The sequence below is a fragment of the Heterodontus francisci genome, chromosome 26, assembly GCF_036365525.1.
Source record: "Heterodontus francisci isolate sHetFra1 chromosome 26, sHetFra1.hap1, whole genome shotgun sequence".
NCBI lineage: Eukaryota > Metazoa > Chordata > Chondrichthyes > Heterodontiformes > Heterodontidae > Heterodontus > Heterodontus francisci.
In genome coordinates, this window is record NC_090396.1 from 38,004,919 (window position 1) to 38,028,565 (window position 23,647).

A 23,647-nucleotide genomic window follows, 5' to 3' on the forward strand; every position below is an offset into this window, starting at 1 on the left:
GCTTTGGTGAGACCGCACATGGAATACTGTGTGCAGTTTTGGTTTCCACATTTACGAAAGGATATACTTGCACTGGAGGCGGTGCAACGAAGATTTACGAAATTGGTCCCTGAAATGAGGGGGTTGCCCTATGGTGAGAGGCTGAGTAAATTGTGCCTATATTCCCTGGAGTTTAGAAGAATGAGAGGCGATCTAATTGAGACATACAAGATACTGAAGGGGCTGGATAGGGTAGAAGCTGAAAGATTATTTCCGCTGGTTGGGGAATCTAGAACGTGGGGGCACAGTCTCAGGATCAGGGGCCAATCATTCAGGACTGAGTTGAGGAGAAATTATTGCATTCAAAGAGTTGTGAATCTTTGGAATTCCCTACTCCAGAGGGTTGTGGATGCTCCGTCGTTGAATACATTTAAAGGCTGGGATAGACAGATTTTTGGTCTTGCAGGGAATCAAGGGGTATGGAGAGTGGGCGGAGAAGTGGAGTTGAATCCCAAGATCAGCCATGATCGTTTTGACTGACGGAGCAGGCTCGATGGGCCATATGGTCTACTCTTGCTCCTATTTCTTATGTTCCTGTGTTTTGCACTGATGTGCTGGGTTCCTCCATCATTGAGGATCGGGATTTTCATGGAGCCTCCTCCTCCTCCTGTTAGTTGTTTAATTGTCCACCACTATTCACGACTGGATGTGGCAGGACTGCAGAGTTCTGATCTGTTGGTTGTGGGATCGCTTAGCTCCGTCTACTGCATGCTGCTTCCACTGTTTGGCATGCAAGCAGTCCTGTGTTGTAGTTTCACCAGTTTGACACCTTATTTTTAGGTGCTGTTCCTGGCATGCCCTCCTGAACTTTTTATTGAACCAGGGTTGGTTCCCTTGGCTTGATGGCCGTGCAAGAACACAAGAGATAGGAGCAGGAGTAGACCATATGGCCCATCAAGCCTGCTCCGCCATTCAAAACGATCATGGCTGATCTTAGGATTCAACTCCACTTCCCCTCCCACTCTCCATACCCCTTGATTCCCTGAGAGTCCAAAAATCTGTCTATCCCAGCCTTAAATGGAATCAACGACGGAGCATCCACAACCCTCTGGGTTAGTGAATTCCAAAGATTCACAACCTTTTGAGTGAAGTAATCTCTCCTCACCTCAGTCCTAAATGATCAGCCCCTTATCCAGAGACTGTGCCCCCATGTTTTAGATTCTCCAACCAGCAGAAATAATCTCTGTGTCTACCCTATCCAGCCCCTTCAGAATCTTATATGAGTCAATGAGATCACCTCTCATTCTTCTAAACTCCAGAGAATACAGGCACAATTTACTTAGCCTCTCATCATAGGACAACCCCATCATCCCAGGGACCAATCTAGTGAACCTTTGCTGTACCACCTTCAATGCAAGTATATCCTTTCTTACATGTGGAGACCAAAACTGCACAGAGTACCCCAAATGTGGTCTCACCAAAACCCTGTTCAATTGTAGCAATACTTCCTTATTCCTGCACTCCAATCCCCTTGCAATAAAAGCCAACATGCCATTTGCCTTCTTGCATGTTAACTTTCTGCATTCCTTGTACAAGCACACCCAAGTCTCTTTGAACATCGACATTTACAAGTTTCACACCTTTTAAAAAATATTCTGCTTTTCTATTCTTATGACCAAAGTGCATAACTTCACCCTTCCCTACAATATAATCCATCTGCCATTTTATTGCCCACTCACTTAACCTGTCTATATCTCTTTGCAGCCTCTCTGTGTCCTCCCCAGAGCTTACCTTTCCACCTACCTTTGTATCATCAGCAAACTTAGATACATTACTCTCTGTCTCTTCATCTAAGTCATTAATATAGAGTGTAAATAGCTGAGGCCCCAGCACTGATCCTTGTGACACTCCACTATTTACTGCCTGCCAACTTGAAAATGCCCCGTTGCTTCCTGTCCATTAGCCAAACATCTCTGTGCTACTTTATTACCCCCAACTCCATGAGTCCTTATCTTGCGTATTAACCTTTTATGTGGCACCTTAATCGAATGCCTTTTGGAAAGCCAGGTATACTAAATCTACTGGTTCCCCTTTATCTACCCTAATAGTTACATCCTCAAAAAACTCTAATAAATTTGTCAAACAGTATTTCCCTTTAGTAAAACCATGTGGACTTGTTCTAATCATACTGTGCTTTTCTAAGTGCATTGTTAAGAATTCCTTAATAATAGTTTCCAGCATTTTACCAACAGCTGTTGTTAGGCTAACTGGTAATGGTACGGTGAGGGATATGTCGGGTCATGAGATTACAGATTGTAGTTGAATACAGTCTTGCTGCTGCTGATGGTCCACAGTGCCTCATGGATGCCCAGTTTTGAGCTGCCAGATCTGTTCTGAATCTATCCCATTTAGCACAGTGGTAGTGCCACATAACAATGGAGAGTATCCTCAGTGTGAAGATCATACTTCGTCTCCACAAGGCCTGTGCAGTGGTCACTCCTACCAATACTGTCATGGACAGAAGCATCTGCAACAGGTAGATTGGTGAGGCCAAGGTTTAATTAATTTTTCCTTCTTGTTGGTTCCTTCACCACCTGCTGCAGGCCCAGTCTGGCCGATATGTCCTTCAGAACCCAGCCAACTCGGTCAGTAGTGGTGCTAACGAGCCACACTTGGTGATGGACATTGAGATCCCCCACCCAGAGTACATTCTGTGACCTTGCCACACTCAGTGCTTCTTCCAAGTGATGTTCAACATGGAGGAGCACTGATTCATCAGCAGGAGGTTTCCTTGCTCATGTTTGGCCTGATGCCATGAGACTTCATGAGGTCCAGAGTCAATGTTGAGGACTTCCACAACTCCCTCCTGACTGTATATCATTGTGCCACCACCTCTGATGAGTCTGCCCTGCTGGTGGGAAGACATACCCAGGAATGGTGATGGTGTTGTCTGGAACATTCGATGTAAGGTATGTTTCTGTGAGTATGACTATGTCAGGCTGTTGCCTGACTAGTCTGTGGGACAGCTCTCCCAGTTTTGGCACAGGTCCCCAGATGTTAGTAAGGAGGACTTTGAAGGGTCAACAGGCCTGGGTGTGTCATTGTCATTTCTGATGCCTAGGTTGATTCTGGTGTTCTGTCTGTTTTTTTTTTTCGTTTTCAATTTTTGTGTGGTGGTTTTGTCCAACTGAATAGCTTGCTAGGCCATTTCAGAGGGCAGTTAAGAGTCAGCCACCTTGCTGTGAGTCTGGAGTCACATGTAGGCCAGAGCAGGTAAGGACAGCGGATTTCCTTCCCTAAAGAACATTAGTGAACCCAGATGGGTTTTTACCAACAATCAGTAGTAGTTTCATGGTCACCATTACTGAGCTTTCAATTCCAGATTTTTAATTAATTATTTGAATTTATTAGTAAATTGAATTTAGATTTGAAACAATGCCCCCAGAGTATTAGCCTGGGTCTCTGGATTTTTAGTCCAGTGACATTACCACTACGCCACCGCCTCTCTCCAAGCCTGAATTAATTGTATCTAGTTTCTACTTCAGATCACTGTGTGGGTCACAAACTAACTTCAGCCCATCTTCCTTCATAGTTTAGTAGCTGTACACACAATAGAACTGTACATAGCTGAGACATTGCACAGTAAGCTGACATACAAAGAAGAACAAAATGTCGCTTGTCTGCATGAAATGTTCTCAACCTTGTAACAGCAAGGGACTGAATTGGCAGGATCTAGAACTAGGGACAAAATATTAAAACAAATAAGCATCACTTCTGATCTTGTCAGATAACCATATTGTGACATCCCTATTATTTGTCACAAGCTAATGGCACTAACAAGGATGTATAATGGAATGACTTTTTACAGTATATTTGTGTGTTGCTATAATGATTAAATTGTATCATTGCTAATGAATCATTTATTTTCACTGCTTGCAGATATTGACAATCCAGATCCCTCTTTTGTACAGTCAGTAGAGCTTCGTGATGCACTCTACACTGAACTTTCAGACACTGAAATTTGCACAAACTCTGTGGCAGACTCTAGAATAAGAGTAGATTCTGATGAGGAGTCAGAAAGTACTGTCCTATGACATAAGAGCACTCCATTTGTGTGACTCAAGCCGTACATATATTACATCTACAGGATGGTAGATAAGTGGGCATCTCTCCACATGTAACTGCGAGGAAAGCTGCTTCCATTAACTATGGGAATGGAATTCTATAAGATGAAAATGTTGCTTTGTTTGATTATGGTTGGTCAGCCCTTTAAAACACTTTTGTCTGTGATCATTTTTTATTTTTTTTCTTAACTTTTTATTTAGCCTTACTGACATGATTTTTAAAAAAAGAACTTGGCCTTTGAACCTGCCGCTTGATTTGATTTTTTTCATAATATATGATACCTAATAATAGTGGCGTATCAAACAATGATGTTTTTACACCCACATGGAAATAAGCGTTTATGTATCTTATGTACAAGGAGATTGTCTTTATGGGACAGTAGTTTGAGTTTCTGTGCATGGCAAAACTTCTGATTCTTCAGAGGGAATGGATTTCCACAACTAGGAGGTCAGAATCTTGCATTTAAAAATCTTCCCATCCACAGAAGAAATGCCCTTTTTGTTGTACACTGGAATGAACTAATTCTTAGGCGGGCAGAAAGGTGGGCCTAAAAATATAGATTAATATGCAAAAGAAATCTTCAATGTCCAACAGATGGAGAAGGTACACTCAGGATAAGTCGACAAGCACTGTTGGTGAGGGAATGAACTGTTCCAAATTGTACCCATGGCAACAACCAGTAAAAGATTTTGACCCCCTAGAGTTTTACAGAATAGCAAACAAAATCCATTTCTAAAAGTAGCTGTTCACACAAAATGAAAGAAAAACTTTATTTCCAATGTAATATAAATCATCATAGAAAATATAATTCTGCGTCCCGTTGTACACATCCTAGTATTTGTCTGTTTGTACAGTTCAAAGGAGAAATGTGCTAAATGCAGTGCTATAGTTTAAATTTGTATAATATGTGCACAAGAGCCTGGCAATTGGCAATCATTCTGTAAGTAACTTTAGCCAGAAAAAAGGAAGAAAGTTGTCAGTATTGTACTTTAAAAAAAAAAGTCTGTATGTGGATGGTAACTATTACAATGGATTGTTGTGGCTGTAAAACTTTAATTGTTATCATGCCAGAATACCTTGTATGAATAGAATTTAATTAATGTCTATGTAAATGTTGTATTTAAAATATACTGTGTATTTAAGGGAAAGGGGCTAGAGTGGCGACTGGTTATGTGGCTATAGCCTTCGGTATGTACAGGACCTAAAACATTGCTCAACGCAGTGACTTATTTTAAATGATCATAAAGAGTGTAGAGCTATGAAAGAACATAATATATCTGTTATATAAACACTTGTTTCATGCATTATGTTTCACTTGAAAATATATATAATTATAGTGCTTTAAAATAAACACTCCTTGAAATTAGAGGGTTTAGTGGCTTTGTCTGAGAAATAAACTAGTGCTGATTCCCTCATCTGTGGTCTCTCGTCTAAAACCTGAAGAAAAACTGAACTGAAAATTTAAAAAAATGAAATATTACAAAATGTAGAGCAGACTTGGTGTGTCCTGGAAAAATGTTACAATTTCATATCTGCAAAAAATAAAATGAACACATTTTGACAAAATATGAAACATTCCAGTCATTATGTAAATGTGTGGCTGTGTGATATGGATGATAACGGATGCAGGTTTTTGCTAATGAATATAAAATGCAATAGTTATGATCTATTGTAGGCTTGGGGTTTTACGGAGATGAATACATTGCAAGCCCTTTCATAGGTCTGAAAATTGATGGGAGTTGTGTCAAGGACAATCTTTCCACCACTAGGTGGAGGCAGAGATAACGATCATGTTGCTGTGTGCACTATGATGGAACTAAATTTAAACCCTGCCGTTGTAGATTGTTGTTGTTCTAGCCATAGTCCCAAAGGACGATAGGCATCTCTCTCCATTAGAGAGAGACCGTTGGTAATGTATACTTTGAGGGGCACCACCCCTCAAGCATGGGGCAAAGCAAGGAGACAGACCTCCATGAATTACCGCAGCTGGCATGGGGATTGAACCCGCGCTGTTGGTGTCTTTCCCTTGTAGATATATCAATTCTAAATTAGTCCATACGATAATGCAGAATATCTTGTGATGGCCCACACAGTAATGATTTTTCAGGTTGATGTTGTTTGTCAGTCCCTGGGGCATACTCTTTCATTGTCAGGTGACAAATATTTTCTTAATGAAATTGTTGTTATTTATGAGATCTAAGGTGGCTTTCCTCCCCTTGTCCTCTAGAAAGTAATGAAATAAAGCCGTTGACTTACTGACCCTGAGATACCTCTTCAGTTTTTATTGAAGTGCAAGAAACACGGAGTTGGCCTGTTCTATGGTGGCTCGTGAAGATCCATTGGCAGGGCACTCTTTCCTGATTATCTGTAAGTCAAGCTCTAGATTTGATATCAGCTAATGGGGACGGGAAGTATAATTGCACTGGCCACACCTCATATTTGAGATTTGCCCATGCAAAGTATTGCCTTTGCTTATCACATATCACCATCTCACTATAATTGGTTCTTCCAACACTTTGAGCAAAGCAGTAGCATTTCTAAGCCTTTTTTGATAGAATAAAAATTTCAGTTCTTACTCTAGTTTTACGGACCAACTTTTTGTTGTGGGTCAAAGTCTGGCACTAGGTCCATACATAGTAATGTAGCAACATGGCTGTCCCTGCTATTCACCACATACTGACCTCTTTATTTCAACTAGTCCACTGTGGACTGTAGTATAAGGGTATCAAAGGGTTAATCTTGAGAGAATATAACGATTACCACCCACCATAATGATGTAAAAGATCAAATGGGAGAGACTTGGGAACAGTTACAGCGTGACTTTTGAAGGAGACACACAGGCTAGTGTGGAGTGTATATAATTACTATACAATAAGGGTTAATGTTTAAATAATACAGTCTAAGAAGCTCTCTGGCTAGACTCTATACAGTGGCAGCATAAAGAACCAAATATATAAAATGGTGAACAACACTGGGATCGAAGTCCTATATTCAGAAGAGAAAATTTGAAGCAATAATCATCGTTCAGCCAGAGAGAAGAAACTTTTTTTTAAAAAGCTGAAGAGAAAAAACAAACTACATACCCGTAGAAGGCTGAGAAGGCTCCACGGAAGCGTGGCTGAAAAGAAAACAATCGGGTGAGTCATTGTGCCGACGATTGAGAAATCCTGGTAAAAGAAATCCTTTGAAGAGTTTACAAAATTAATTTTTAAAGGCTCCGTGTGAGCAAGAGAGAAAAAGGGGAAAGCCCAATCCATCACTTGGGCTGAACACGAGGGTGGAGAGTGGGAAAACCCTGAAGAGCGCGCAAATTAAAAAATAAGTCGGATAGTGAAAAAAAAAGTGCGGGAAATCCCCAAACACTCCATTAATGCAGCTAAGCAGTCAAGCTTGAACAAAATAAATAAACTCTAGCTAAAAAAAGCAACTGGAACTGTCATTCAAACAGCTCTGTCAAGTCCAATAGGCAGCTTTGTAACCATTTCAGTGAACTGCTGAAAGAAAGGGGAAGTCCCTACCAGAAGCCTAAAAAAAACAAACAGGAAACATTGTCAAGCACCTGCTACGCCCCTCAAAGCAAGCTAGCCTGAAAAAAGTTTCTTAAAGGGGAACACTCTAAGTCTAAGAATTTTAGAAATGGATCAAAATTTGGGAGTGCCAGAGAGTTTGAAAAGTTACGAGGGATCCAATCAAACTCAAAACTGGGTACGATGCAGGAAAAGTTTCCTTGGATACAGAATTGCATCGAAATTGGACAGCAGGTCCAAAACAGAGCAAGTGAATACATTATTATGTTTAGTTGGTGCTGTAGCTGATGATATAATAGCAAGACAACATATTGATGAAACATCGTCCAAATTTGACGAAGTCTTAAACACTTGTGATTCCTACTTCAATTTGCGCAGCAATAACAGACCAATCCTGCGAGGTGAGAAAAGTATTGGTACATGAAACCTCCTATAACAGTTCATTTCCTTCACCCGAGGGCTGAACAAGTGGCACCAGGAAAAAAGGTACGCTGCAGGGAGAGAGCGAAAGACGCCTTAAACCCTGCCAGCGCTGTGGTGCATAAACTTCCCACAGGCATGAACAATGTCCCACCAATAGAGCAGAATGCCTTTCTTGCAGAAAAACAGTGCATTTTAATAGATGTGCCGAAATAAAATCTCGACTACCTCAACCTCTAAAGGACAAGGAGTTAAGAATTAGAGGTAAATGAAGTTAAGCAACCTCCTGCAGCAGACCAATCAAAATATTTTCTGGGTGAAATCATTGGTCCAAAATAAGCATTTTGGTCATCAGACATATATATCAACGGACATATCACTAATTTCAAACTTAACACCGGAGCAAGTGTGACAGTCCTGTCAGATAAAGAGCCATGGCTATCCACACACGTTCTGCAACCAACAGAAACTCAGTTACATGGCCCAGGAGGTGTTGTACTTGAAGTAAAGCGGAAGTTACAAGCGATGCTTCAATATAAGGGAAAGCAGATATTAGAAACACTGTATGTCCTAAGCAATCAGGAGTTCTCACTCTTAAGTAGAAGAGCTTGTATGGACCTTCATCTTATAAAGAAATTTGACCAAGATAAACAAGAAGAATCCAGGAGCCAGGACAGAGGGAGAAACCCCGCAACCTCACCTCAGCACTGCAGAGTGTCTGGAATCCGCCAGAGAACCCACACAATATGGAGAGAACCCGTACAACACAGCACAGCCCGCCATGCCACTCAAAATCCACCAGAGCGAGAAAGAGAAATGCAGCAAGTTTCTACAGGAGTGCTACATGAACAGAGAACTTGGGAAGAAGAAAGTCCGACAAATTTGTTAGGTACACAGACAAGATCAAAGAGAACCTCTAATTTTGACCTAATTTCCAACTAGACCATGGGAATGGTTGGTGGTGGATTTATTCTTCTTTGAGGGAAGTTCCTAGCTAATTATAGTTGATTACTTCTCAAGATGGGTCGAAGTCAAGTGGATGTACACAACAACAACTGAGGCAGTCATCAGGAAGTTTTCGTAACACATGGTCTACCTGATCAGATCTTCTTCTTCGGCCTCCTTGTCTCGAGAGACAATGGGTACGCGCCTGGAGGTGGTCAGTGGTTTGTGAAGGAGCGCCTGGAGTGGCTATAAAGGCCAATTCTACAGTGACAGACTCTTCCACAGGTGGTACAGATAAAATTGGTTGTCGGGGCTGTTACACAGTTGGCTCTCTCCTTGCGCTTCTGTCTTTTTTCCTGCCAACTGCTAAGTCTCTTCGACTCGGCACACTTTAGCCCCGCCTTTATGGCTGCCCGCCAGCTCTGGCAATCGCTGGCAACTGACTCCCACGACTTGTGATCAATGTCACAGGACTTCATGTCGCGTTTGCAGACGTCTTTAAAGCGAAGATATGGACGACCGGTGGGTCTGATACCAGTGACGAGCTCGCTGTACAATGTGTCCTTGGGGATCCTGCCATCTTCCATGCAACTCACATGGCCAAGCCATCTCAAGCGCCGCTTGTTCAGTAGGGTGTATATGCTGGGGATGTTGGCCGCCTCGAGGACTTCTGTGTTGGAGATACGGTCCTGCCACCTGATGCCAAGGATTCTCTGGAGGCAGCGAAGATGGAATGAATTGAGATGTCACTCTTGGCTGACGTATATTGTCCAGGCCTTGCTGCCGTAGAGCAAGGTACTAAGGACACAGGCTTGATACACTCGAACTTTTGTGTTCCGTGTCAGTGCGCCATTTTCCCACACTCTCTTGGCCAGTCTGGACATAGCAGTGGAAGCCTTTCTCATCCGCTTGTTGATTTCTGCATCGAGAGACAGGTTACTGGTGATAGTTGAGCCTAGGTAGGTGAACTCTTGAACCACTTCCAGAGCGTGGTCGCCAATATTGATGGATGGAGCATTTCTGACGTCCTGTCCCATGATGTTCATTTTCTTGAGGCTGATGGTTAGGCCAAATTCATTGCAGGCAGCCGCAATCCTGTCGATGAGACTCTGCAGACACTCTTCAGTGTGAGATGTTAATGATCAGATAGTATCTGATAATGGACCACAATTTGCAAACAATTACTTCACGCACTTTGCAGAAGAATGTGGATTTGTTCACCTAACAAGCTCTGCTAAGTATCCACAATCAAATGGAGAAGCTGAGCGAGCAGTCAAAACCATTAAAACTATGTAGATGAAAAATCAAGATTTCCAATTAGTACCACTAACATACAGAACTATTCCATTATTGTGCAGATTAGCATCATCAGAACTCTTAATGGGAAGAAAAGTTCGAATACAACTTCCAATTTTATCCAAGAAATTACTTCCAGGATTGCAAGGCAAGGGTTATCTGAAAGTACAAGACAAAGAAAAGTCATATCGAAACAAATTGTCCCATAACTATAACAGAAGATACTGTATAAGAAACCTTCCAAAGTTGTCAGAGGAGTAAAAGGAATGGGTACAAGACCAAAATAGAAAAGGGGTAATTCTGCAGAAAGACGAGAATCAACAGCGATCTTATCTAGTACGAACTCAAGAAGTTTGTATGCGGAGAAATAGAAAGAATCTTATTCCTTTACATCAAAGACGTCAATCAGTCATACATTTAGACGACTCAGATAATGAAGTGAAAATTCAAAACGCACCGAATACTACAAACCTCAATGAAGGCCGTCCAAGTCAAGAAACAAGGGATCAGAGAAAGACTACCAATCTTCCACATCTGACAACAACAAGATCAGGGAGAGTTATGAAGCCTCCTGATAGGTTGAATCTATGAAGTCAGAGACTTGGGAGGAGATGGGGTAGCATGTAAATAAAAAAGTGAATGTATGTAAATATATATTGGGATAAAGACTTTGGGGGGAGATGTAGTATAAGGGCATCAAAGGATTAATCTGAGAGAATGTAAAGATTACCTCCCACCATGTTGATGTAAGAGATCATGTGGGAGAGACTCGAGAACAGTTAAAGCATGGCTTTTGAAGGAGACACACAGGCTAGTGTGGAGTATCTGTAGTTACTATACAACAAAAATTCATGTTTAAACAATACAATCCAAGAACCTCTCTGGCTAGACTCTATACAGAGGCAGCATAAAGAACCAAATATATAACATAGACAATTACCAAAAGGAGGTCATGCACGGAAATAGAATTTGTAAAACCGATAGGTCCAAAAGCTCTTCATTACACAGACCTTTCACTTGCTGCATGAAAGCTGGGATAGCCGTGCAGTCTAACATCACTTGCTTACTTTTTTTCAGTGAAGAATAAGAACCCTGAGTCAACACCCAAAAACTGTGCATGATATGAATGGGGGCCCAGATGCATTTGGATCAGTATGTCCACCAACGGCCATGTGTCAAAGGGAGTTGGGGCTCAAATGACCCTTAGTACTGCTATTCTACCATTTTAAGAGGAGTGAATTATGACACTTGCAATCTGCTGGGATGATTCTGTAATTATGCTTTACAATTTGTTTTGAAAATGTGGTTATTTTATGAACAATTTACAAGTTATAAAAAATGTTTACTTTTTTTAAAAAGACATAAACTATTCTGCAGTATTATAGATATGATGGTGAAATTTGCAGAATAAAATTGGTCAGCAGTTAATTTAAGTGGAACACATACATTTAAACGGACAAGCGCCTCAGTGCTACTGCTTCAGCCAGAGAAGGAAATTGTAACAGTGTTACCCAGTACTGATCTATCCATCTGTTCTATACTAAACGCAAGTCAGTGAGAACATTCCATGTGATATCTATCGTGCAGGCAGATGACACAAAGGCATTTTCTGTAAAATCCATATAACACCACATGCTTAAGAGCCATTTGCTGCTCCACACATACAAGTTACTACAAGCTACACATACGATGTTACAAGTATCCTTCGAGTTCCAGGTCTTTGACAGTAAGTGGCTCTGCGGCAACAAATCCTACCTGTAACCAAAGCGTGATGGTTAGCACACCTGGAAACAACTGTCCATCTTCCCAGCTCTTTAACCTTACCACCACTTGAATGCATGGTCTTGTTGGCTATGCTATATGCTTGCATGAAGTACAATATATCACTATACAGCACTGTCAGTCTTAAAAGAGTTTTTAATTTGGTTTGTGGCTGTGTAGCTGAATCCACTGAACGATAAATTTAATTAATTAAATTTAATACGTGCTAACACCTATTGGATGTTTGCATCTTATGCAATGGGATCAGTGATCTCTAACTGGACTGTGCCTGTGGACCATTAACCCTATTTAACAATTTGTGCAGAATGTAGTGGCATTACAAAAGCAATTAATAGTATTTTATTCACTGCTCATGTTTCTGCAGATTAAGTACAAGCCTAGTTTTGCAGACTTGGACAAATTGCTAAGATATTTCCACTGTTTGTAATATCAGCTGTTGGTTGAACATATTGGGCTGAATTTTCCCGCGGGGGAGCTGGGAAAATAGTGGGGAGCCACATCAGGACGGCTCCCAGATTCATTCCTGCCGCCAGGGATCTTTCCCAGGAGTGAGTTGGAAATCGGATTGGCTCCATGGAGGGAGGCAGCCGATTACCCAATTAAGACCCCAATTAGGTGGGATTTTGTGGCCTCCCAGCATTTTTCTGCCAGCAGAGTGGGCCCCCACTGTGTGTGGATGTGGCTAGCTCAATGGAGGCGGCCTCCCTGTGGCAGGCTGGGGGTTCAGCAGAGCGAAGGCTCCATGCCCCATTGACAGGGCAGCAGGGTAGAAAGACTGCAATTTTGGTCAATTCTGATCCAGCGGAGGGGTTTCCCCTCCATCCCTATGTACCTGCTAGTCTAGATTTTGTTTACTCCCACGCTGCTGTACAGCCCAGCAAGGATGCCTCCATGTTGAGGTGCCCTTGCAGTCTCCGACCTGCCTCAGCAGTGCCCACCTCTCCTGGTGGGGTTGCTGTGGCTCCAGAGCTGCCGGCCAGCTGATTGGGCCTGCAGTATCGACAGTCTGCCGCCAACCATCCTTAACTGGACTAAAAACAAGAAATGCTGGAAATGCTCAGCAGGTCTGGCAGCATCTGTGGAGAGAGAAGCAGAGTTAACGTTTCAGGCCAGTGACCCTTCATCAGAACTGACCTGAGACGTTAACTCTGCTTCTCTCTCCACAGATACTGCCAGACATGCTGAGTATTTCCAGCATTTCTTGTTTTTATTTCAGATTTCCAGCATCCGCAGTATTTTGTTTTTATCCTTAATTGGACAGTGAGCTCAGAGGCAACCTATTACGATGCTGCTTCCCGGAAGGTTGCTGAACCACTCCCGCAGCTGGCAAGTGCAGGCTTGGGACCTCCATTTAGTCCCGAAGCCCACAGCAAAATTCAGCCCATTGTCTCATATTTAACCATCTTTCAGATCTTTTTTAAAAGTAAGGAAGATTCTGATTTGTTATTTGGACACAATTAAATCATTAGGAGCTATCTGGGTTTGCTATAACCAAAGTAACCAAAAGACTTTTCCCTTCCTTGACTTCTCAGTCTCCATTTCTGGGGATAGGCTATCGACAAATATTCACTTTAAGCCCACTAACTCCCACAGCTACCTTGACTACACTTCCTCATACCCTCTTCCTTTAAGGACTCCATTCCGTTCTCCCAGTTCCTCCATCGCTGTTGCATTTGTTCTGATGATGCAACCTTCCACAACAGTGCTTCTGATATGTCTTACTTTTTCCTCAACCAAGGACTCCCCCACCCCCACCATGATTGACAGGACCCTCAATCATGTCCGTTCCCATTCCCGCACTTCTGCTCCCACTCCTCCCCCTCCCTCCCAGAGTCCTCACCTTCCACCCGATCAGCCTCCATATTCAATAGATCATCCTCTGGCATTTCTGCCACCTCCAGTGAACACATCTTCCCCCCCCCCTTTCTGTATTGCGAAGGGACTGTTCCCTCATCCACTCCTCAAACACCCCCAACACTCCCTCCCATTCCCATGGCACCTTTCCATGCAAGCACTCCTTCCACATGAAACAGCGATGAATGTGTGCTTCTTTCAATTTACTGTATTTGCTGCTCATAATGCGATCTGCTCTACATTGGGTAGATCAAACGCAGATTGGGTGACTGCTTTGGGAATATCTCCATTCAGTCCACAAGCATGACCCCGAGGTACTAGTCACCTATTTTAATTCTCCACCTTGCTCTCACGCTGACCTCTCTGTCCTCGGCCTACAGCTGTGTTCCAATGAAGCTCAATGTAAGCGCGAGGAACAGCACTTTACAGCCTTCTGGGCTCAACACTGAGCTCAACAATTTCAGATGATAATCTTTGCCCCCATAGGGAAAGCAGCTACCACCTTTGGACAGCAGCTGTTCATTGTTCTGCCATTCACACGTCCTCTAGACATATCTTTTGTTTCTTTATGTCCCATTACTTCTCCCTTTGGCCCTCCACTACCAACTCTTTTGTTATTTAATATCTCCTCACCGCAGACTTTCCCTCTTTTAATTTTTCCACCCTCCCCCATTTCACTTACTTAAAACCCATTACATTCTAACCTTTTCCAGTTCTGATGAAAGATCAGTGACCTGAAATGTTAACTATGCTTCTCTCTCCACAGATGTTGTCTGGCCTGCTGAATATTTTCCAGCATTGTCTGTTTATATTTCAGATTTCCAGCATCTGCAGTGTTCTGCTTTTGTGTTATTTATTATGGTCAATAGATGGTGCTGTTGATTGTTCCGAAGATGCAGTTTGAAATTCTGTCAACAGTAAAAGCATTAATCACAATAATGTCAATTTAATGATATGGTCAGTTAGTTTGATCCTGATGTCCATTGAAGCCAGGAATTTGAAGCCAGGTATTTAAAGCCAGATTTGAGAGAAAAACCACATCCAGGTCTTATCCAGATCTTCACCGGAGCTCACAATGTTAGGTCAGGGGTGGGGTTTTTTTTACCATCTAACTAACAGTTAACTTGAAGTTTGAGCTAAAAATGCACCCTCTGCTAGAATCAGGGGAACTTAAACAGCAGAAGAGAGGATTTTGTGGGGAGAAAGAGCCACAGATGGCAGCAGATGGCCACGGATATACGTGACCAGAAAGAAGCTCCCTAAGGAGCTGACTGCCCAGGAACCATCTTCACCTGCCCACTGAAGTGAAGGGAACAGAGTATACTCCTTTACATTACTTTTGTAGATCTTGTTAAAGCATTCAACACTGTTAACAGAACAGCGCTCTACAAGATTTTGAAAAAAGATTGTTGTCCACCAAATTTTCTCAGTCCCATCCGCTCCTTCCATGACCACATGCACTGCACTGTACTATTTGATGGCTCTGCTTCCAATAGTTTCGGACGGTTGTGTCCTAGCTCCCACTCTGTTTGGCATCTTCTTCTCCATACTCCTGACCTTCACTTTCCCTGCAGATATTAAAGGAGTCTATTTGCGCACGAGGTCAGATGGCAAGCTCTAAAATCTATCAAGGCTGAAAGCAAAGACTAAAACACATCACATGCTGATCAAAGTGTGATGGAATATAGGTATAATAGACTTAAATTAGGTAGACTTTAGATATAGTTAATATATTATGCCTTTTAGAATTAAAGATTGAATAAATCATTTTTCAAGACTCACTAACATTCCCCTTTAAGAACGTAAAGTTAAAAAATTTTGAGATCCTTGTTATGAACCAGAAACAAGTTGGGAAACCCATTTCAGTGCCTCTGTTGTTAGGGACTTGGAAGATGAAAACACACATTAAAATATTCTGTGTGACATCAGTAAGCGGTAGCAATAAACATAATTAGTTTATGGGGTTGTTGATGCAGACAGATCGACTCAAAAAGTTGCTTTATGGTACCATAAAAAGGCAATTATAGATAATAAAACAATAAATGGGATGGACTTACAGGAACAAGAGGTCAAGTAAACATAATTATAAATATTTTGACTAGATAAATGCTCACAACTTCAAGAGCAGGGGAATTCCAGCAAAACATTAAATAGAGAGTTTGTTAATGATGCTACCAATATGGATCTTGAACACAAGAAAAACACTCACAGAAAGGTAACACCTATATGCTAAAGAGTCAGATGATACCTTAGCAACAGTATAAACATGAGAGTTTTTGAAGCAAAGATTAGAAATGTTGAATTCCTCAAACAATACTTCTCACCCCATCCCTTACTCGGGGAATTTTAAGTAAAAGTTTACTTTAAATTTTGGCAGCTATTGTAAGATATTTTGCTGTAACATTATCAAGGTTAAACTTTTGGATTCTATTTTAGAAACAAGATTATGTGTTACATCTCTTAGTAATATTTGATATTGTGATATACTTATCCACTTAAAAGTGTATTGCATGCTAAATTATTTAATAAATATATAAAAGTTAATAAATTGTCTCATATAGCATTCTGTATACAACTACAAGAACCTCCCCTCTGTGTCTCTTTAATTGGAGAGATATGTATTGAAGAGACCCTTATAATATCTGGGATATTTATGACTTAGCCATAATTATTTTTAAAATAGGCTATCCGAAAGATGGTAATATTCTCTGTTAGTTTTCATTCTTTGAGGGAAAGCTAGTTCAATTCTTTGGAACCAAATAAGTGTTTATAAGAATTTATCTGGTTTGAATTTAATTAAAGGAGATTCATAGGGGTGTACTCCTGATTTGGTTTAGTCCCTACAAGGGGTTAAAGTCATAAATCACTTCAAGAGAACGAATCTACGCTGATGATGCTGCGCTAGTTGCTCACACGGAAACTCAGCTACAAAGACTCATGGACAGTCTCTCCCATGCCTGTAACTTGTTCTCCTGGACTATAAGCATCAAGAAAACGGTGGTCATGGGACAAGGTGTTGTATCTCTGCCCTGATCACACTAAGTAAAACCCCACTGGAAGTGGTTTGCAAATTCTGCTACCTTGAGTCAACGGTGACAAACAATCTGTCTCTTGATGTAGAGTTCGATACACACATAGGAAAAACAGCTACCACCTTTAGCCGACTTGCAAAACACGCATGGAATAACACCAAGCTGACCCTCAGGAACAAGCTCATGGTTTATAAGGCCTGTTTTTTCAGCCCCTTGCTGTATGACTGTGAAACATGGGTGACTTACAACTACCAGGAAAACAAGCTCAGTAATTTCCATCTTCACTGTCTCCGGCGCATTCTGGGTATCTTGGCAGGACAAAATCACAAATGTGTCAGTCCTCTCAAAGGCAGAGCTTCGAATTGTGTTGGTACTAATCAAACAGAGGCGACTTCGGTGGATCAGACATGTCTGCAGGATGGAAGACGGTCACATACCAAAGGACCTTCTGTATGGTGAGGTAGCTGGGGTCAGACGACAAGTGAGGCATCAAAGTTCCGCTTCAGGGAGGCTTGCAAGCGTGACATGAAGGCCCTAAATGTCGACTGCCACACTTGGGAGTCACTAGCTGGTGAAACAGGGAAATGGCAACACATTGTGTGGACTGGCATGCACTACCACGTTGACCGGGTGCTACAGCAGCTTGGCAACAGGTGCCAACATCAAAAACAACAACTCACAGAGTCACTTGGCAGCTTCACGTGCAGCACTTGTGTCAGAACCTGCCTCTCAAGGATTGGCCTTCACAGCCATCAACAAAGGTGCACCAAGAGAAGACACCCCACCTAAATGGATTATTTGCTGCGTGTCCATCATCTTTCATAGATGGAAGAATGCCAACCAATTAGTTTGAATGGCAGATAACAAGAAGCTCTTCAAAATGTTTGTTTACTTTTAATTAGAACATAGAACATAGAACTTTAACCTACTCTAAGATCAAACTAACTACCTACCCTTCATTCTACTATCATCCATGTACCTATCCAAGAGTCGCTTAAATGCCCCTAATGTATCTGCTTCTACTACCACCGCTGGCAGCGCATTCCACGCACCCACCACTCCCTGTGTAAAGAACCTACCTCTGACATCTCCCCGAAACCTTCCTCCAATCACCTTAAAATTATGCCCCCTGGTGATAGCCCTTTCTGCCCTGGGAAAAAGTCTCTGGCTATCCACTCTATCTGTGCCTCTCATCATCTTGTACACCTCTATCAAGTCACCTGTCATCCTTCTTCGCTCCAATGAGAAAAGCCCCAGCTCCCTCAATCTTTCTACGTAGGACATGCCCTCCAGTCCAGGCAGCATCCTGGTAAATCTCCTCTGCACCCTCTCTAAAGCTTCCACATCCTCCCTGTAATGAGGCGACCAGAACTGAACACAATATTCCAAGTGTGGTCGAACCAGGGCCTTATAGAGCTGCAGCATAACCTCGCGGCTCTTAAACTCAATCCCCCTGTTAATGAAAGCCAACACACCATACGCCTTCTTAACAACCCTATCAACTTTGATGGCAACTTTGAGCGATCTATGGACATGGACCCCAAGATCCCTCTGTTCCTCCACACTACCAAGAATCCTGTCTTTAAGCCTGTATTCCGCATTCAAATTCGACCTTCCAAAATGAATCACTTCACACTTTTCCAGGTTGAACTCCATCTGCCACTTCTCAGCCCAGCTCTGCATCCTGTCAATGTCCTGTTGCAACCTACAACAGCCTTCCACACTATCCACAACTCCAGCAACCTTCGTGTCATCGGCAAACTTGCTAACCCAGCCTTCTACTTCCTCATCCAAGTCATTTATAAAAACCACAAAGAGAAGAGGTCCCAGAACAGATCCTTGTGGAACACCACTGGTCACCGAGCTCCAGGCTGAATACTTTCCATCTACTACCACCCTCTGTCTTCTATGGGCCAGCCAATTCTGTATCCAGACAGCCAACTTTCCCTGTATCCCATGCCTCCTTACTTTCTGAATGAGCCTACCATGGGGAACCTTATCAAACGCCTTGCTAAAATCCATATACACCACATCCACTGCTCTTCCTTCATCAACGTGTTTTGTCACATCTTCAAAGAATTCAATAAGGCTTGTGAGGCATGACCTGCTCCTTACAAAGCCATGCTGACTGTCTCTAATCAAACCATGCTTTTCCAAATAATCATAAATCCTGTCTCTCAGAATCCTCTCCAATAATTTGCCCACTACCGATGTAAGACTGACTGGTCTATAATTCCCAGGGTTATCCCTATTCCCTTTCTTGAACAAGGGAACAACATTTGCCACCCTCCAATCATCCGGCACTACTCCAGTGGACAGTGAAGACGCAAAGATCATCGCCAAAGGCGCAGCAATCTCTTCCCGCGCTTCCCGTAATATCCTTGGGTATATCCCGTCTGGCCCCGGGGACTTATCTGTCCTCATATCATTCAAAATTTCCAGCACATCCTCCCTCTTAACCTCAACCTGTTCGAGCATATCAGCCTGTTCCACGCTGTCCTCACAAACGACCAGGTCCCTCTCACTAGTGAATACTGAAGCAAAGTATTCATTTAAGACTTCCCCTACCTCCTCCGACTCCAGGCACAAGTTCCCTCCACTATCCCTGATCGGCCCTACCCTCACTCTGGCCATCCTCTTGTTCCTCACATAAGTGTAGAACGCCTTGGGATTTTCCTTAATCCTACCCGCCAAGACTTTTTCATGTCCCCTTCTAGCTCTCCTAAGTCCATTCTTCAGTTCCTTCCTGGCTACCTTGTAACCCTCTAGAGCCCTGTCTGATCCTTGCTTCCTCAACCTTAAGTAAGCTTCCTTCTTCCTCTTGACTAGCTGTTCCACATCTCTTGTCATCCAAGGTTCCTTCACCCTACCATCCCTTCCTTGCCTCATCGGAACAAACCTATCCAGCAGTCGCAGCAAGTGCTCCCTAAACAACCTCCACATTTCTGTCGTGCATTTCCCTGAGAACATCTGTTCCCAATTTATGCTCCCCAGTTTCTGCCTAATAGCATTGTAATTCCCCCTCCCCCAATTAAATATTTTCCCATCCCGTCTGCTCCTGTCCCTCTCCATGACAATAGTAAAGGTCAGGGAGTTGTGATCACTATCACCGAAATGCTCTCCCATAGATAGATCTGTCACCTGGCCTGGTTCGTTGCCAAGCACCAAGTCCAACATAGTCTCCCCTCTAGTCGGCCTATCTACATATTGAGTCAGGAAACCTTCCTGGACACACCTGACAAAAACTGCTCCATCCCAAACTGTTTGCACTAAGGAGGTTCCAATCAATATTAGGGAAGTTGAAGTCACCCATGACAACAACCCTGTTACTTCTGCACCTTTCCAAAATCTGCCTCCCAATCTGTTCCTCCATGTCTCTGTTGCTATTGGGGGGTCTATAGAAAACTCCCAACAAAGTGACTGCTCCTTTCCTGTTTCTGACTTCCACCCATAATGACTCAGTAAACAAACCCTCCTCGATGACCTCCATTTCTGCAGCTGTGATACTATCCCTGATTAGCAATGCCACTCCCCCACCTCTTTTACCTCCCTCCCTATTCCTTTTGAAACATCTAAACCCTGGAACATCCAACATCCATTCCTGCCCCTGTGATATCCACGTCTCCATAATGGCCACAACATCGTAGCTCCAAGTACTGATCCATGCTCTAAGTTCATCACCCTTATTCCTGACACTTCTTGCGTTAAAATAGACACACTTCAACCCATCATACTGGCTGCAACTTTGCCCTGTCAACTGTCTAACCTTCCTCACAGACTCCCTGCACTCGGTATCTGCCTGTTCAACAGCTACCCCATCCACTGATTCGTAGCTCCGGTTCCCATCTCCCTGCCAAACTAAACCCTCCCGAAGAGCTCTAGCAAACCTCCCACCCAGGATATTTGTGCCCCTCCAGTTCAGATGCAACCCGTCCTTCTTGTACAGGTCCCACCTTCCCCAGAAGGTATCCCAATGATCCACATATCTGAATCCCTCCCTCCTACACGTAGCCACGTGTTCAGCTGCACTCGCTCTCTGTTTCTAGCCTCACTATCACGTGGCACCGGTAACAATCCTGAGAATACTACTCTGCTCGTCCTGCCTTTCAGCTTCCAACCTAACTCCCTATATTCGCTTTTCAGGTCCTCATCCCTTTTCCTAGCTATGTCATTGGTACCGATGTGTACCACAACCTCTGGCTGCTCCCCCTCCCCCTTAAGAATCCTGTAGACTCGGTCCGAGACATCCCTGACCCTGGCACCCGGGAGGCAACATACCATCCGGGAGTCTCGTTCGCGATCACAGAATCTCCTGTCTGTTCCTCTAACCACTGAATCTCCTATCACTATCGCTCTCCTATTCTCCCCCCCTTCCCTTCTGAGCCACTGGCCAGGCTCAGTGCCAGAGACCTGGCCAATGTGGCTTTCCCCTGGTAGGTCGTCCCCCTCAACTGTATCCAAAACGGTATACTTATTATTGAGGGGGACGGCCACAGGGGATCCCTGCACTGTGTGCCTATTCCCTTTCCCTCCCCTGACGGTCACCCAGCTACCTTTATCCTGTAACTTAGGTGTCACTACTTCCCTATAACTGCTCTCTATCACCCCCTCAGCATCCTGAATGATCCGAAGTTCATCCAGCTCCAGCTCCAGTTGCCTAACGCGGTCTGCGAGGAGCTGGAGTTGGGTGCACTTCTCACAGGTGAAGTCAGCAGGGACACAAGTGGTGACCCTCACCTCCCACATCCTGCAAGAGGAGCATGCAACTGCCCTAGCTTCCATCCCCTCTGCACTAAATTGACAACAGAGATTTTAAAAAAAGGAAAACCTTACCTTACCAAACCCTCCACACAAGAGTCCTTTTCTTTTTGGTTAGAGGAGGAGTATGGGTGGGAGACACTACATATGTAGTGTTTCGGGTTTAGCCACTGCCCGAATATATAAGTTTACTTACCCAGCAGTCCCCGTGTCCGCCGAAACAAAAGGTAAGTTACTTAAATTACTTTTGTAAATTGTTGCATTTTGTCAAATCTTATTTTTATGGTATCACAGAACTATCTCAGTGGTGATACTGTTGCCTCTGAGTCAGAAGGTTGTGAGTTCAAATTCCAATCCAGAGATTTGAGCGTGGAATCTAGGCTTCGTTGCAGTGCTGAGGGAATGCTGTACTGTCGCAGGTGCCGCCCTGCAGATAAAATGCTAAATAGTCTGGCCTCTCAGGTGCATGTAAAGAGTCCCATTGCACTATTTGAAGCAAGGGTCAACATTTATTCCTCCACCAACACTACTAAAACATATTATTCAACTATTTCTGTTTGTAGAGCCTTGCTGTATGCAAATTAGGTGCTGCGTTTCCCTGCATTACAAGAACAACTGAACTTCATTGGGATGTCATTGTGAAAGATAGAATATGAATGCAAGTTCTTTCTTTAAAATTTTTGCCTCCAAGAATTTTTACTGTGCAGCTTCAAACTTCTGTGCTTTTATATTTCGAACCAAGTTTTTCCTGAGCCCCAATTTCATTTGTTCATCTGTAATGACCTGTCAAAGTCTCCAAGTCACCAAGTCACCACTTGCCCAAGTCACCACATGGCATTCTTCATGCCTTATATTGCCTCCAGCAAGGAGACTCTTCAACCAATCTAACTTAAGAGCCATGCAGACTTCAGACAGGAATTGAAAAACAGGAAATATAAATTACATTTAAATCATTGTACAGGAAGTCAAATAAAGATTGGGTCATAAAGATGGACTTAAGGGAGAGAGATAAAAGAGAATACATGAAAAAATAAATAAAATTATTTAAATTTTTAAAAATCTGCAACATAAATTTTTTCCCTGAGGGATTGAGACTCCACATTTGTAAAATTATTTTTTCAGGCCCAGAAAGGTCATTCATCAGTAATTATCACTTACTATACCATTAAAAACTCACTTACTCCTGAATGCACTAACCCAGCATTTTAATGTGAGACAATGGGTGATTGCCCAAAGTTCATGCCATTACAGTGATTTCAGTGCCGAGTCTATAGCAAGGAGTGCAACAGCACAACCTATGGAGGAGCAAAGTATCTCTGACAGCAAATTCTGGATTTCCACATCTACCTGCACATTTTCGGATGCCAGATGTCAGATTTATCCTGTCATAACAGCGAGCACCAATAGCCTCACTGTTACTATTACAGCAAAATCTTGGCTATTGTTCTTGACGTTTTTCAGCATTGGACATATCATAAAACTTGTGAAAACACTAACTAAGTTCCATTTAATTGCAAATAGTGGAGTACTGTTTGGGTTTTGTGCTCTGTACTGATGGGAGCAACTCCCTGGAGTTGGTATGCAGAGTCCATTGACAGGTCTGCCTTGCTGGAGATCCTGAAAGTTCCTCTGGACTAACTACAATTCCCTGATTTCTCAACTCCTGGGGGTCTGTTTTAAAAAGATACATGCCTCACCCCGATTCATGTCGTTTGGGGGAGTCAGGATGTGGGATCTGGAAAAATTCCCAGCCATTCCAGTTGAATTCATGAAAACATGAATCTCTTGCTCAAGTATCAGAGCAGTGTGGATGGGATTAACCTGGACAGCAGCTCTCTGGGGTTATATCCCTTCCTGGCACCCCGGCGGGTCTCCACTCCTTGAAATCCATGATGACTCAGCATTCTGGTGCGTCCAGGTCCAAGCCTA

General features: G+C 42.9%; 1 protein-coding gene across 10 annotated transcripts in view; it reads left to right on the forward strand.

Annotated features, from left to right (window-relative positions):
• The window catches only part of arhgap44a (Rho GTPase activating protein 44a), a 479,646-nt gene that overhangs the window by 347,193 nt on the left and 108,806 nt on the right, over window positions 1–23,647 (forward strand). For 6 of the 10 annotated variants that reach the window (XM_068058025.1, XM_068058031.1, XM_068058033.1 and 3 more), the window contains one exon: window positions 3,919–5,650. The exons of 2 other annotated variants lie outside the window; for them this stretch is intronic. In XM_068058025.1, coding sequence (XP_067914126.1) covers window positions 3,919–4,073 — 155 coding nt within the window. In that variant the 3' untranslated portion in view covers window positions 4,074–5,650. Of the gene's footprint in view, window positions 1–3,918; window positions 5,651–6,331; window positions 6,397–23,647 lie in introns of those variants that run through there. 2 more of the 10 variants (XM_068058028.1, XM_068058029.1) reach the window with 2 other exon arrangements.